Here is a 16695-nt window from a genome sequence, read left to right on the forward strand (position 1 = left end):
TGGAGACGCAAAAAAAAAAAATTCAGCTGTTTGGTTTCTGTGCCTTTTAAATTGACTGACACTGACTATTGTCCTGACAATTTCTTCATCCTTCTCCCCGGCTTTTCAGCGCGCTTTGCAGTATTAACTACTCCTTTATTCTTCAATCTCTTTCTCCCCACATGTGCTTCAACCCTTTGCTCTCCCAACATCTTCCTGGGTCTTATGTTAGCTCTTTCCTGTTAAAGAAAAAAATGGTTCCTTTTCTTCTATGTTCTGGGCACTCCCCCCCCCCCCCCCCACCAAGGTGTTGGGTTTTCCTTTTTGTTGTAGTGGTTTTTTTAGTCCTCTGCTGTTCTCTTTCAAGACTTGGGCTTCAGTGGTTTACTGACAACATCTGTCTCACACAGCCTCCCCCAACGTGCCTTCCCTGCTAAGCCAGTCACCTGGCTGCTGCCTCCTGTGAGCAGCAAAGGATACCGAGGAGTCATTCTGCTGTGTGAGCTTTTGCCTGACCTCTCCCCCACCTCCCGCAAGATTTGTTTATGAAAATAAATGCCAAACAGGTATTAAACTTACAGGGTTAAAACTGAAGCCTGCGGGTGATAACATGAGAGAGAGACAGACAGACAGGCTAGCTCAGCTGAGTGCCTCTCCGTGCACAGCTCAAGCTCAAGTTCCTGGAGGACCCGGAACCTCTGTCCCACGCTTAACTCAGAGCCTCCAGAGCAAGAATGACTCAACCAGCAAGCATTCCATTGAGCCAGGCTGACAGCGACTCTGGAAGCCCTGGGCAGTCAGTGATGACAGTTCCTGCGGGGTCCTCTCAAGATGACCCAGAATTGACACTGATCTGAAACATAAGTGCCAACAAGAGTCTCGAAGTTCCAGCCTTGAAATGAGAGGCTTGGGGTTTGGGGGGGGGGGGTGGCTTCTGTTCACAGCACATTGCGCGTCTCATCTCGCATATCTGTACAGGTTTGTCCCAAACACAACCAAGTGAAAAACAACGGTGTCAGTTACCTCTGCTCCCTCCGTCCCCGCCCCGACGGCCAGGGGATGGGAGCCCAGACAATAACTTAGACAAAAGAACAAGATCCCCAAAATTGTGCTTTACTGTTTGCTTGTTTCTGTTTTCGAGGGAGGGGGGCGGGGAGGGAGGTGGGGGCGGGGAGGCCCCGCGCGCAGGGGGAGGAACCCGCGTTTGCAGACCTCTCCTCTGCCCTCCTTTTCTGGGGGGTCCCCGGCGCGGCAGGGAGCTCGTGCCCGGGAGCGGTTTTCCGCGCCGCCGCCAGGCAGGCGGCCGCCGCCGAGGGGAGGCTGCGAGCGGGGCCCGGCGGCGAGGCAGGAAGGCAGGAGCGCGGCGCCGGGCGCCTCTGCAGCGCTCGGGGCCAGGTGACCCAGCCCGGGTGCCCGGCGCGGGCTTGACGGCCTCCTCCCCGCCCACTGGCCGGGGAGCGCGGCCGGGCGGCTCGCGCGCGCGCGCAGGGTCCTTAAAAGCCGCGGCCGCGCGGAGACGCCGAGCTCGCCCACCGCGCGCAGGCGGCGACATGCACGTGAACGGCAAAGTGGCGCTGGTGACCGGCGCGGCGCAGGGCATCGGCCGGGCCTCGGTGGAGGCGCTGCTGCTCAAGGGCGCCAAGGTGAGCGCGGCGAGGCGCGCGCCCCGACCCTCGCCGGGCCCCCGGGGGGAGGGAGGGGGCACCGGGGCTGCGCCCCCCCGCCCCCGAAGTCGCCCGGGCTGGCGCGCCGCAGCCGGCCTCGAGCGCGCTGGGCGACGCCCGAGCTGTCACTGCCCGACTGCAGGTCCAACAAGAGGAGCGTCCCCTGGTCTTTTTACGGCTGGTCTGTCTGTGTCACGACCGCGCAGGACCTGGGCTCCTCTCCTCTGGCCTGCAGGTAGCGCTTGTCGATTGGAACCCTGAAGCAGGTGCGAAGTGTAAGGCCGCCCTGGATGAGAAGTTTGAACCTCAGAAGACTCTCTTCATCCAGTGCGATGTGGCCGACCAGGAGCAGCTGAGAGGTAAGAGAAGGGGAATCAATCCATCAACACGGAACGCGCCTTGAACAAGCAGCAACCTGAAGGCGGCCCGGGCCAGGGAGCCAGCCTCCACCCTCGGGAAGGGCGGGCGGGCGGGCGGGCCGGTACCCCCTGAGGAGCATCTACCTCCGAGCTCGCTCCAAGAGATAGCTGGGACTGTTAAGTTCTCTCTGACATCCCACTAGCCATAAAAACAAACAAAACAAAACAAAACAAAACAAAAAACCCAAAGGGGATAGGAAGCCAAGACTGCTTGAGAAATCCTTTTATTTCAGTCATTTGGCAGCACATAATGTAATCAAAATTCCTCGGTGTATTCCAAGACAGCGCTGCTGCAGTAATTATTAAATGATGGGACTTGCAGATGGAACTTGGAAAGGTAAGGGAGGCTAGGCGTGTACGCAGACAACGCCTCCCCAGAAAGCTGGGGGACGCGGCGTCCGGGGACAGTCAAGGGTGGCAGTGTTTCCCTTCGGAACAGACCAGAATGCAAGGTCAACGCAGGCGTGCTGGATGCTTTTAACCAGATGTTCTCTCTGGTTTTTCCCCTGTGAAATGGTACTTTAAAAACAATAATAGCGCTACTGCAGGGTTGGAATTTCGGGAGAAAAGTTTCTACCAGCCTTTCCTCAATGCTTTCCTGTTTCCGTCCACTCCCTTAAAATAGACCCATGCAGTGGGGAAGCCTGGGGTGGGGGGGGGGTTGTGTGTGCAGTACTGGGGTGCACGGCGAACAGAGCTGTATGAAAACTTACATATTTTTCTGGGGGGGAAATAGGAAAATAAAATACTTGTATTTCATACAGTTTTGCTGAAAGTAAATTGTTAGGCACGTCTTTAATCAAGGGACCAAAAAGCTTTCATAAAAGTCACTCTAAGTAACTTCTGTTCTCAACACGGACGTGTGGATTTCTTGGAAAACGCTGGGCTCGTCTGTAAGAGAGGGAAGAGACGGAGTGATGTGTTAGAAAGGAACACATCACCGTTATGGGACATTGTTTTAAGGGAAATTGTGTCATGAACATCTGAAAACCTTACAAAGACAGATAACATGGATTACAAGACTGTGTGGAAGAGATCCGTAGACACAAGGGCCATGGAATGGCTCTGGCTGGAGGATAAAGTTTTGCTGACTGTGCAAGTCACGTCAAATCCTGACAGTCATGCTGATGGAGTAGGGAACGGTATAGATCATCTGAAAGCTATTTCTGTCTGAATTTATGTAGCTTCACGTGTGACATTTAACCTTAATTGTTTTGCTTCTCAGTATTTAAAATTAGTACCTTGGCTGTAAACACATTCCTTATGGATAAGTGATTGTGGAGGAGGAAACCAGACACATAATGAGTGACCAGGGGAAGGCATGTTGGTCACGAGAAATCCGCATGTTGTCTGGATGTCAGCTTTTTCTGCATGTAAGGGAAACATGGCTTTGGCTCTTCCAATTTCAGGATTTAAGGCTGCCCGCAACTTTTGAAACTGTTTAGACATGGGGTCGAGAAAGACTGCCTTGAAATCTTAAAATAAACAGAGGTGGAAATGTTCTTGGAGACGATTTACAAATGGAAAAAAATGCAACTCAAAGAGTTTAGGCAGATTATAAAGAGTACCACAGCATATAAATGTTCGCAAGAGCGCGATTTGAAGTTGCTTGAGCCCAAAATTCAGTGGTGTGTCATAAAGAAAACTGCGGTGTAGAATTCAGTGTGCTGTACATCGGTAAGGGCAGGGTAAGGAATGCAGTGCAGACCAGAATGAGGGGAAAAAGTAACAGCCATTAGACATGCGTATTTACCAAGCTAATCGCATATAAGGTGCATATGGGGTTCTGACCAGTAGAAAATACCCAGGATGGAATGGAAAAAAATATATATATATATTCCTTGTTTCCTCCTGGAGGATCTTTCCGGGAATCAATGTGAGACCTTAAGATGCATTTAAAAAATTCTTTGAAAAAGTCAGCAGTTTTTATTTTGTTGTTTTCCATTTCGATACACTAGAAGGTACTGTAAAGGGTACACATTAGAACATCCTGGCAATATTTTAGGCAATTAACTTGCATGGTGATTTAGTCATTTGGCAACTGATTAGCCCATGCCCTCCTCAGTGTGTCTGGTGGTAGTTAATCATTTTTCCATCAAAATAAAGTTTGTGTGGGTTTGCATTTTCAAAGAGCACCTCTGTTGGACCCAAGACCTGAGAACACATTTCTACCCTTCGGAAGAACAACCGCCATCACTATTTATAGTTTCAAGTCACAGAAGTAGAACCAGTGGTCAAAGGCCTGGAAGCAACAGGATTATGTAAAAGGCTACTTTGAGAAACAGTGTTTCTCAATCCAAAACCTAATTTTAAGTGATCAAGGAGGGTTTGCAGGGACAGGATGAGTGCTTGGACTATGTAATGAGGGACCTTCAGACCATGAGATCTATGCGGACTTTACCTTGGTTGCACTTAGTTTTTATACCAACTAATAATACAAAGTAGTAAAAATAGGAAAAGAAGTGGCAAACAGCAAAGTTAAGGTAATCAGATAAAACCAACTGAATGGAGTAGACCTGTACCTAGTAGGATATCAACATGCACTGAAATGGTCATAATGGATCTGAATACACAAGTGTTTAATGTGCCACTTTATGAAGATAATATGGCTTATTTAAAAAAAAAAAAAAGCGTGTTTGTCATAGGCTAACTTTGTCAGTAACTTCTTAGGGACAGAGATGCCCAAACTGGCTTCCAAGAGTTCTTAGCACAGGTTGCTCAGTTCTCTAAGATTTACTCCCTGAAGTTACTGTTTATAGAACTTTAGTGTGCATTCAAACCATCTATGGGTCTTATTAAAGTTAAGATTCTGATTGCGTGGGTCTGTGGTGGCCACAGTTTCTGCGTTTCTAACGGGCTCCCAGGTAGTGCTAATTGTTACAGCTGTCTCTCCCCACATTTGTCTGAGTGTAACTTTCACAGGGAAGGTGGATAAATTAAAAACTCATTTCAGGGCATCGGCTGTGATAAATGTGTCTATGGAAAGTCAGAACGTGTCTATAATGTCTTTTGTCTTTTAGATACTTTCAGGAAAGTTGTAGACCACTTTGGAAAGCTGGACATTTTGGTCAATAATGCTGGAGTGAATAATGAGAAAAACTGGGAAAAAACACTGCAGATTAATTTGGTAAGCTCTCATCGCTGTGTTCATTTTCTGCAATTGTTTAATAACATGATGCTTTAAAAGGAAAAAAGGGGTTTTCTCACGGAAACAATACAATGACCTACAGTATAGAAAAAGGGAAGTTACAAAAAGCTAGGAAAAAAGCATTTCCTTTTACAAATAGGAAGGCATTTGAGGCTTTTAATTATGAAAATAAATTTGTCTTAAAATATTAAGAGGAAGTATTAAAAAAGCCATAGTTTATTGTGTAACTTAGGAGTTGCCAAACTATGGCTCCCAGGCCAAACTAGCCTGCCACCTGGTTTTGTGTGACCTGCAAGCTAAAAGTGGGCTTTACATGGTTTAATAGTTGAAAAAATGGTGGGGAAAAAAGAAGAAGAAGAAGAAAAAGATGCAGTATATGAATATATAAAATGCAAATTTCAGTGTCCATAAAGTTTTATTGGAACACGGCCACAGTCATTTGTTTACATGCTGTTTTGGGCTACTTTCAAGCTACAAAGGTAGACAGAGTTGAGTAGGGTGGTAGAGACCCTGTGATGTGCAGTGGCTAAAATGTTTACCATCTGGCCCTTTCTAGAAAAAATGTGCCAGCGCCTGGCTGAACTTATTTAAAAAATAAATCTTAATTTAATTCCAGGGCTATAATAGGAAACAAGGCCAACGTGACTGTTGGACTTTGTAATTCTTAAGATTTTTATCCTGAACATCAGTGTGCATACGCATGGGTATCTGTAATTTCCACACTGGTGATTATTTAGCTCTTATTTGAATGATAAACGTGTAGGATTAGGAAAGAAAATTTGTTTTTTTCTATTGTTTTACAAGTTGGCCGGTTATCCCATTTTATAAACACACTTAATGTAAGATACTGGGGTTTAGTAGAACTCGAACCTTAGCTAAAGCCGGATGTCATAGCTGGACTGGGCATGTGGTCACCCTCCCTTTGGGCAGGTCATTCTTACTAATCTTGCAAAGCAGTCATGTGTAAGTGCAGAGGGGTCGCCAAGTGTGTATAAACAGGAGGGGAGTGGCCGCTGCTCTGTGATATCCTGGGAGATGGTCAACTCCTTCAAAACAGGAACCATATTACATTCTTTCTTCTTTGTTCTTCTCTCAGTAGTCAACACCATGTCTTAAAGATAGGGCTCAGTCAATAAAGGTTTGACTTGAATTGACATTCTCAAGAGTGATGAATTAACTGTAATAACTTGATGGGAGTAATGAGAATCACCAGTAATTCACAAAAAAGCTGATAAAGTCCCTCCCTAGACTTGACAGATTCCTAAAATTCTCTATCCCAGAATAATAAAGTACAAACACTTTCCTTCCAGATCTTTCTAAAATTTGTCTCAAGTGCTCCTGAATATCTTTATACTTCAGAATAACTTTAAAACCTTTCTGTCGGGTGTCCGTCGGAATCGTTCCAGGATGTGTGTGTGTGTGTGTGTGTGTGTGTGTGTGTGTGTTTTTAGAGACCTGATTTGCTTCTACTTTAGGCTGGTAGTGTAGTAACATAAAATGAAACATCTTCCTACTGTGAACCATCCTTACATCTCTTGGCTAAACCTTACTTTATCATGGTATGTCAATGTCTAAGACACCACTGAATTTGTTTAGTTAATACCCCATTTGAGTTTATATTTGTATCTCTGCTTATACGTGATAACAGCTTATAATTTTCTTTTAGTAAAATATTTTTATCTGGTTTGGATGTCACATTCCTGCACCTGCTTTCATCTCCTTGATCGGTCAGTTCCCAAGTAGACTGAAGTCCAAGCTCAAATGCCAAATGCCAGTTTGCCTACCTCTTTCAGTAATTCTGCCAGTTTCAACTCTATATTCTAAACCTATAATATTCAGAGCACAAATTGCTAGTGATTATTATTGATCTTTGATTTTTTTTTTAAAGTTGTAGCCCCATTTGCAACCTGTGACTTTTGATTCATTTTCTTGTTTCTAGGCATAAAATTGGTTCCTTGTGGTTTTTTTTGACTCATGTGTACCTAGCCATATCTTTTTCTGTTTCTTTATTTTGAAACTGTAAGTAACCTTTTATGTTGATTTTGCTTCTTACTGACATAATAATGTGAGATCTTATTTTTCAAGTCACATCTGCAAATACCTGCTTTTTTAAATTCGTGAATTTAAGCCACTCATATTTATTTTTCCTCTTCTATGAATGAGGATTTATTTTTTCCACTTTAGTTCACACTTTATATTTACTGAGTTTTCTTTTTGTTTACTTTCTTTTTCCATCCTTGTTTTCAATTCCATTGGATAGCTTTAATTTTTCTTCACTTAGTAAAGAAATCGTACATTTTATATTAATCTTTGGTAGTTATCCCTGACTCATTATGAACCTCACTTCATTATGCCCTGTGGTCGTGAAACTCAAATTTTTTTTCCTCTGACTATGCAACCAAATGGAAACTGCGGGAATTTTTAAGAATATATTTTGTAAACTTAACGCCACTCTCCAAATGACATATTGTGACAAGATTTTTTTTGAATTGAGATATGAGTGAAAAAGCATGAATTACACAGTAGCTCTCTCTCTTGACCTTCACTACTGTTCTTAGGTTCATCAGTCAAGCTACAGATACTTCATAGATAAAAGACACCAGAGTACAGAGTTCCTATATTCAGTGCATTCGTAGTGGGCGCCTACTGTGTCTTTTCTCTGAGAAATCAGCTGCCAGAAAACATGTGCAATGATCAGAGTTAATATAAAGAAACATGAAAATGGTGAAGAGATTATCACAAAGGTAGTAGGTTTGAATGATCTGTCTTCATCCAGCTGAGAGGGCACGTTTGCTTTAATGTAACAAATATAGGTAAATAAACGCCTGCTCCAAGCTGGAAAGTTCCTGCACTGTCTGCAGATAGAAAATTCTGGAAGACGGAGTTTTTATTTGCCCCCTTTGGTTACAGCTCACTCTCCTGGATTTTTCCTCATTGAAACTTAGCTGGCCTTGATTTTGAACTCTGCTGCTGTAGGCCACTCCTTAGGTTGACTCCAGGGACTGATGACATTTATTTAATATTAAATAAAGAAAACAAGGTATAACCTTTGTTACCCATAATATAACTTAAAACCAAGTTCCCTCCCCTCCTACCTACAACACCCACTGCAAGAGTAGATTAGCGTCTGACCAATCACTGTCCTTCTAAGTTGATTATCTCTGTTGGTATAACGCAAATATTTGTGTGTGGTTTGTATAATAATTTTTTTCCTCCTCTGCTCTGGATGTAATTTGCCTCCTTGTGCAACTCCATGGCTGCTCTTTTGCATGTTTCCCGATGTTCTTGTCCATGTCAGAGAGTAACCGCTTGGTTCAAAGGCCTCACCACGCGTCAGTCCCTCTTCTGAAGTCTCATATGGCATATACATGCCAACCTTAGAGGGCTTACCGGTTTTTTAATTTTATTAGAATTATTTCTATGCATGTGTAGTCTATGCTCATACACTGTAAGTTCTTCCAAGGCAGAAGATTCTTGTTTTGAATACATAGTAGATGTTCAATTAAAACAAATTAGACAGAGAAGCTACTATTCAGTGATGGCCTACTTGGATGTTCACTTCTGTGTTTTAGTCCAATATTTGGATGTTTTCCTAATAGATCAGTGCTGCAAACGGTGTCATCTGTCCTTCCACTTTATCTCCCTGCCAAATTTGCCCCCCGCCCCGATTCTCCAGACAGCAGATGTCACCGCTTCTCCCACACAAGAGATACATCAAGCCTCTTCCCAGTCTTTTGTTTCCATGCGACTACTCTGCACTTCCTCCTTGGTCTGAAACCAGCCACAGAAATTTATAGCTACTCAGGCTCACAAGGAATGTGCAGGGAAGAACCAGTTTTTGCAAACTATCAAAGGTTAGTCTGTCAGTTGGGCGGAGGTAGACTTCAATTTGAATGTTGATAAGGCCATTTGGTAATGTATTTCTTTTATTTCTTAATAAACCTAAATAATGCATTCCCACTCACGTGGGACTTATAACCTGATTTGGACATTGGACTCACTTATATTCACCACCTTAGAATCTTCAAACAAACAAACATACAAAATAGATGGACTCACTTATATTCACCACCTTAGAATCTTCAAACAAACAAACATACAAAATAGATGGCTGTTGCTGGCGATTTTTTAAGAATATTTGTTTCAGACCTGAATTGAAAATCCATGAACTTTTACTTCAGTTCTCTGATCTTGAACTTCCCAGTTTGCAAAAGGACATGGATAATCCCCTTCCCTCTGAGGATGGTTAAGCTTCAATAAACCATCAACTGTATGAAGCCTGCAGCATCTGTATGAAGGGTTATGGCATAGTGTTCACGCCGTAAGCCGCGTTTCTCATCCAGAGACTAAAACCCTACGTTTTCTTCATTCTCACTCTCTTTTCTACAAGAGGTGGCTTCTCTGCTCTCCTCTACCTTCGAAGAGTTGAGGATATGGGTAGAAACACTTGTCACGTGTACATCTTTTCCTTGTCTCCCAAAGGTGTTGATGACAACTTAGAGTAGCCACTACTTTCTATTATTCCCGCGCTATCATATCCAAAGATGCTGTTATATCTAAAGACCTCACTGAACGATGAGAGGCAGGCAGAGCTTGCTAAATTACGAGTGGCTTCTGCAACGGGGAAGACAAGCCTATTTAACCCCTTAACAAGCGAAAATGTAAAAAGATCGAACATGGGAAAGTAAAAGATGGAAAAAAGGGTTCAGGAAAAAATGGTCATTTATATTAGTATTCCTTGAGAACTGGGCTGGAGAGAAAACAAGAAACCTGAAGGCAGTTTCATGATTTAGATAACAGATTTTTTAACAAATTAAAAAAAAAAAATTACAGCGTAATGCAAAAATCATCAGTAAGCTAAAAGAAACTCCAGAGTGGAGGGAGATGAGATGAAGGAAATGACAGATAGGAAATTTCAGTAGTGCACACACACACACACACGTGTTATATACACACGTAACATGTACATGTAATAGAAACATATATACATTTTGCTGTGTGTATAATGGGAAGACTTGGAGTTAAACCAGTCTATTCATCTTTATTACTCAAGAAGTATTTCCAGGGTAGAGGAATTTATGAGAGTGGTTTTAAGTTATAGAATGCTTTAACTCATGAAAGAAGTATTTTAAGACGTGGAATATGGCACAATTACAATTTTAGTATTACATATAAAAACTGCCTCTTCGTGACCAAAAATACTGAATTAGCATGTGTTAATTAGACCATTTTGGCAATAATTGAATTTTTATTTATTCTCACTCTGAAATTAGACATTAGATTTTCTTTTTTTCTTTTTGTTTGAAAGTCAAATACAAAATTTTAACTACCTTTACAAAATGGAATAAAATATTGCAGATTCCAGATTTTTTGTGTTTGTAGGGAGAACATATCTGTAAATTGTCATTTTCTTTTTTTTCCCTAGACACTTGATATTACAAGGGCCCCATTTAAAAAATGTATAAACATTGCCAAAAGACAACAAATATGTTTAGGAGGCATTTTTATTCTGTGGGTTTGTAACAACCCCATTAATATATGACCTGGGATACGGAAGAGATTGTTATGGTGAAGAAAAAGATGTGCAAATGTCATATATGTGCAGCCAAAGCCTTAGGGCTTGTCTTACAGATTTATCCTAAGAACCCTTTCGCCTGAAAAGTTTCTCAGTTCTTAATCTAATAATGGATGGCAAGGTAATCCTTTGTCTTCCTCCACCAAAGACCAGGAAATAAATCTGGCATTAAAAAAAAAAATTAAAAACAAACATTCCCAAATTTTCTATTTGGCTGCATCTTGTAGATGTTGAAAACACAAAAGCCGGTGCCAGCAAAGCTGTGAATAGCTGATGGTAAAAGCATAGAGCCGATATGCATAGACAGAAATTCTGTTCAGACATGCTGGAGTCTTGGGCAGAAAGGCGCAGTGTCGAACTGGCTTCAGTCACCTCAGCCATCTACATTTTTCCCTTCTTCTATAAACCATTAATGTTTTGTTTTTCCTCTGTAAAGGGGATCAGGTGGAGATTTTACTCATTCTCTTTAAGCCTACTTAATTTCAAACTGGCACATGGCTTCAGTGACTGTGGACTTTTCCATTGACCTTTTTGTGTTAGATAGAGAGGCAGCTGTGAATGCTTGTCAAGAAAACTCCAAAAGGACTTTTTAGAATAAAAAGAAGTTGCTCTCAGGTTCGGACTCATCGTCTGCAGTATTGTAAAGAGTGAGAGAAGGAGGAATTAAGATGTTAAAAGTCTGAGTTGGGAGGAAGAGGAATTCTTAAATCTAAAAGGGAAAATAAGGTTTCAAATATGTTTCAGGTCACAGTTGTTTTCGAGAGTGGGTAATTCTTAAATATTAGAATTAAACTGAAAAGGTACCTACTGTATGTGGAGGTGAGTGGTGGAGCAGAGCAAACTGTCCCAAGGACAGCTGTGGGAGTGATGAACACAGTTAAGTGACGACATTACTGAAGATCATACGTCCCGGGGACAGAAACCCCCACCAAACCAGGTGAAACAGCTGTGCGATGTCACATGACGTGGAGGTCAGGATTGCTTGACACTGCAGCTCCCTGATCTCATCAGGACCAGTTTCTTTTCCCCTCTTGCATCTGCCATCCTTCATGCTGGTTTCCTCTTAAGGATGTTAGCAATGTAACTGTTCATTCCAGCCATTGCATCCGTACAAAGCAATGAAAAGGGCATAAAGCAATTATTTCTTTCTGATTTTCTTAAGAGCAACAAAAAATTTTCTCAGCAGCATCCTCTTCCATCACCCTCCCCAACCCAGACCTCACCTCCAGCTGACTGCTTCTCAGGTCTCACTGGCCAGAAACTCACAGGCAGCTCTTAAGCCAGTCACAGACAAGGGGAATGGAATTTCTGCAGCTGAATTAGATAAGCCGGTGTCTGCACTAAAGCTGAAGAGAGCGCTCCTGCCTCTGTTGTCCACGGAGAAGTAGGTACAAATGCAGAACAGAAGAGGAAATGAAAACTGTAGGAAATCCAGGGTACCCACTATTATATACCCCAAGATCCAAGAGAATGAAAGAGAGATGGATGTGGAATTCCTGGACCTGAGAACCATGTGCTAAGAAGGGTAAATTCATTTTGTATCCAAGATGTAGAAAAGAAAAAGAATACATAGAATTCTCAAAGATGCTTGAGAATTAAAGTAACAAGATACTGTTGGAATATAACCTTTGTCATAAAATCTCGGATCGGGTAGCTAAGTGAAGTTTTGCAGAGATGGGTTAAGCGCCACAAGTTTAGGCAAACAAAAGAGAATCCAGTCAATAACTAGCTTAAAAAAAAAAAAAAAAACAACCCACAAACAGCCACTTCAAAACCTTTCATTGATAATAGTTGCAGGAATCTCCCTCCGTGTCTGGAGAGCAGTAAAATAAAAAACCGTGATGTGTGACTCTGTGATGTAGTATAATGGTTCTGTTGCTTTTCCCATGTGTGTCTCTGGACTAGGTTTCCGTCATCAGTGGAACCTACCTGGGTCTGGATTACATGAGCAAGCAGAATGGCGGTGAAGGCGGCATAATCATCAACATGTCCTCTTTAGCAGGTGAGGACGGTTCTGACGTTCACAGGGGCCCCCTGTTGGTCATCTGGACCAGCAGAGTAGCTGCAGTGTTTCTTCGCCGTCAACTCAGGTTTGAAATGGAAGCGTTTAATTTTGCAAACTGGTTCTATGGAATTTCTTTTGCCTAATATCAAAAGTTTGAACTATAGGTTTCTGTTACTTTAAATTGTGATTTTTTAAGTTATCTTCCTGCAGGATTCTTAAAACAAAAAAGAGAATGTAGAGGTTTTCCCAGCATTGCTGTTTGTCAAGGGTTGTGGAGAGATTCCTGAGCTGTCGGGCCGGTGAAAGCACATTTGATAAACGAAACAGTCCTAAAATGAAGTTGAGGTGTCTCTGCTCCTGTGTGCTTTTAGTTAAGAGTGTGTAATTGTGAAATATGGCACAGATAGTGGTTGGGATGTGCTGCAGGGGGAGCCGGACTTGATCTCCGCTTTCTCAGGGCTTCTGGCCCTGCCTGAGAATTAAACTGACATAAGATAGATCAGCAGGAGCAAAGCACAGAGGGCTTCGGTCCTCCGTGGGCACCTCCTTAGGACAATAAGGCCCCGAGCAATGGGGAGGCCTCAGTGTTTATGAACGAGCTTGGACAATGGGCGCAACTGCGGGAAAGTCGCTAGAACACACCCCGAGACGAACGGAAGAGAAGCGTTATTTTGACAAGGCCCGTGCGGACCCCTCTCGGCCCCACCCCCGTCTTTGGTGATGAGAGTGTGTCTTTGCCCCGGGACTGGGGGCAGCGTCTCTCCCACGGGAGTTGTGCGTCCTGCTTTCAGGGAGGAGAGGGGAGACCCGAAGGCCCTCCTTGCACCTGCTGTTTGACAGGTGCCTCTAGTTCAAAATAACCCTTCTGCCCAAGTGACGTGTTTTGGGGTGGCATATTCTGCCCCCGTCAGTGCTAAACTGCTATAATAAATAGACCCAAACGACAAGGGCTTAAATGTAGCATCAGCTTATTCCCCACTCACGACATCAGCCCAGGGCAAGATCTTGGCTGCAGGGAACCTCTTGTGTACGTAGTCATTTGGGAAACCAGGCTGGCGGAGGCTCTTCAGCACAGAGCATCCAAGGTCGTGCTGGCACTGGGAGATTCCTTTCTCTCCAGCAGAAAGAGGAGGGGAACGCTGAGGGGGCACGGGGTTCTGAGTCCCAGCCCGATCGTGGTGAACCTCACTCTGCTCACCTTCCATGTAGGGTCTCACCTCATGGCTCACCCAGCGATGGGGAGGGAGTCTGGGAAGCGCAGCCTAGCTGCGTGCCCAAGGATGGATTGCAGTGGCAAGCTACTCATTTTTGCCACAACATGCAGTCCAAAGTGGGCTTTATTCGGGGCAGTGTGATTTACTCTCAGCTGACATCATATTACTCAGTATTAGCTATAAACCTTTGGCAGGAACTTTTGGAGCAACTTTGCCCAAAGACTTAACTTTTAAAACTCTAGGGAGAAAAAATATCATTAATGGTTCTTGGGTCGTTAAAGTGAAATCATGAAGTTTGAGACGCCTGGCCAATATGGATGGCAAGTCTAAACCATTTGTGTCCAAAAACAGTGCGACTTCCCTCAGTTATCCGGTTCGTTTCGGTCAGTGTGGTGATTGCGGACTAGGTGCCCCCCCAAACCCCGACCTGGTCCTCCACCTCCCGGCTCCAGGAGCACCGGGGGAGGTAGGCTTGGAGGTACCTGAACAACGCTAGCCTCTCTGATGCCCAGTGTTTTTCTCGTTCCTCTGGGAATCATTGTCAGGTGGTCCATTGTGAGCCGGGTACTGGTGGCAGCTTAGACATCTCCCCCTTCAGAGCGTCTCAAAAATAAACTCGGGTCTCATTTTCGGGGTTGCTTCAAGTCAAAATGACCTCCCTAGAGTTAACAGACCTAGTTCTGTAAGTGGTTCAGGGTAAATCTTGTTAATCTGATTTTTCTTAATATGACATCTACTTATGAATTATAGCATTTCAAGGCTGAGAGTATATTAACAGGTGAAAGCAAAGACAAGACTTGAAAGAGATATTTGGCCCCAGAGAGGACCGAAGTCAAGATTCTGGGAGGCTGGAACCCTAAAGGCAAATTGTCAAGGCTAAGTCTACACTATTTTGAAATGAAATCATAACATATATATATATGTGTGTGTGTGTGTGTATGATTGGAAAAATAAGAAGAAATGTTAAATTTTTTTTTAAAAACATAAATGTGGAAAAAAGGCTCTGGGTGGTGATGGAGAGTTGGTGGCATGGGTTCTGCCTTGAGGCTGAGAGGCCAGTACCGCTTGGAGACCCGCGAACACTGGACAGAGAGGCCCTTGTGCTTGCGCCCTCGGACAAGCTGATTTCGTTCTCAGGCAGGAAGGCCTTGGGGCTGGATGAGTTTGGGACTTGCCAGGAGAAATTCTGCACCACAAGAGGCTTACTTGCCCCAGAGAGCCTGAACAGAGAAAGACAATGTAGTCCTGGCTTTTATCCAATAAAAAAATACTTAAATACATGCTAATCACATTCACTGAGCACTCAGTTTACGTGATAAGCGTTTTAAACACTGAGTGCGTTATCTCATTTAACACTCTTCACAGCCCTGGGAAGTAGACCTCCTAATCTCCATCTTGCAGATAGGAAACCAAGGCAGGGGACTTTCAGTATCTTGCGCAATCTTATACCATGAGGAAGCAATAGAGCTGAAATTCTCACGCCAGCAGCCTGATACGACACCCCCTCTGTCTTAGCGGCTAGAAGATCTCACTCTTCCTTCTGTCAGTTTGTCAGTCTCTCTTTCTGTGCCTATCCTAGCCTAGCTGTAAAGCTGAATTCCTGTAAGTTGATTAAGCCAGTGCGACTTGCTAGCATCCTCAGGCCTCCTGGGCGCTCTTTTAATCTCTAGACTACTTACTAAACCTTCGGCCGAAGTTTAAGCTTTCACCCTACTTGACGCACACGGGGTAAAGCCCTGGATGTCTTGTGGGAGCTTGCCAACGTCACGAGTCAGAACACGTCGTAGGGAGGGCAGCTTGGGGGTTATAGCTGGACATCCACTTGGCTCTCTTGGCCAAGGGCTGGCTCGATCAAAGTACCCACCCTGGGAGTGAATGAGCACCTCCCCTATCTCTGAGCCCCTGTCTGAAACCAGGCGTGGCTCCTTCTCTGATCATGCGGATAAAACAGCGCATGGCTATAAATGCAACATGAGACCATTTGGGCTTTAAGTGACCTTTCTGGCGCTCTTACAAGCTGATGAACATCAGAGCCATCCAAAGTGGTTCTTCCCCTGATGTCTCCCGACAGGCCGGGTAAGCTGTTTGTAACGATTAAGTAGCTGGTCTCTGTCTTTTGTGCTTGGTGCGGCACCGTCCTGATGCCCGCCTCCACACCTTGACACACTGTCTCCTTGTTGCCAGTGGCCAATCCAGACAGACCCGGCGACCTCTCCTCCCACCCACAGCGCTTCATCCTTAATAAGTCAGTACTTGTTCCGTTTCTGCAATGTTCTTTTTGTGCATTAAAAAAAAATTCAGAATTAAAAAAATTGTCACTGAGGTGACAGATAAGGCTCTCCTCTCAAAAAGAGTATTAATACATATTGTCTTGTATTTTATCCACTCACCAAGAGCTTCTTCTGTCCTTCCCATCGTGAGATTAGTTTGATAAAAAAATAATTCAGGATTTTGTAATAGTAGAAGAAGAGAAGTGTGGACGTCTCAAATCTTCACGCTTTCCTCAAAAATGTTATCAGCAATTCTGTACCCTTGAAGTCTAGCATGTTGGCGGAGGTCAGATGACGAAAAAAGTCTTTGAGGAGTTGTGCGAGTCAAAGGATTTCTTTATTTTAATTCCTCAGCTTACACGAGGTATAATTGACAAATAAAATTGCAGGGGAAGGATTTGTAATGCTTTCTTCCCATCTT

At 43.8% G+C, this 16695-nt stretch overlaps 1 protein-coding gene across 1 annotated transcript in view; it reads left to right on the forward strand.

Annotated features, from left to right (window-relative positions):
* Positions 1-1483: 1483 nt before the first annotated feature.
* The window catches only part of HPGD (15-hydroxyprostaglandin dehydrogenase), a 28430-nt gene continuing 13218 nt past the window's right edge, over positions 1484-16695 (forward strand). The window contains exons 1-4 of the mRNA XM_064482506.1: positions 1484-1622; positions 1879-2002; positions 5083-5189; positions 12691-12787. Of these exons, the coding sequence (XP_064338576.1) occupies positions 1530-1622; positions 1879-2002; positions 5083-5189; positions 12691-12787 (421 nt within the window). The 5' untranslated portion in view covers positions 1484-1529. The remainder of the gene's footprint in view (positions 1623-1878; positions 2003-5082; positions 5190-12690; positions 12788-16695) is intronic.

This window comes from Camelus dromedarius, chromosome 36 (genome assembly GCF_036321535.1).
Source record: "Camelus dromedarius isolate mCamDro1 chromosome 36, mCamDro1.pat, whole genome shotgun sequence".
Lineage (NCBI taxonomy): Eukaryota > Metazoa > Chordata > Mammalia > Artiodactyla > Camelidae > Camelus > Camelus dromedarius.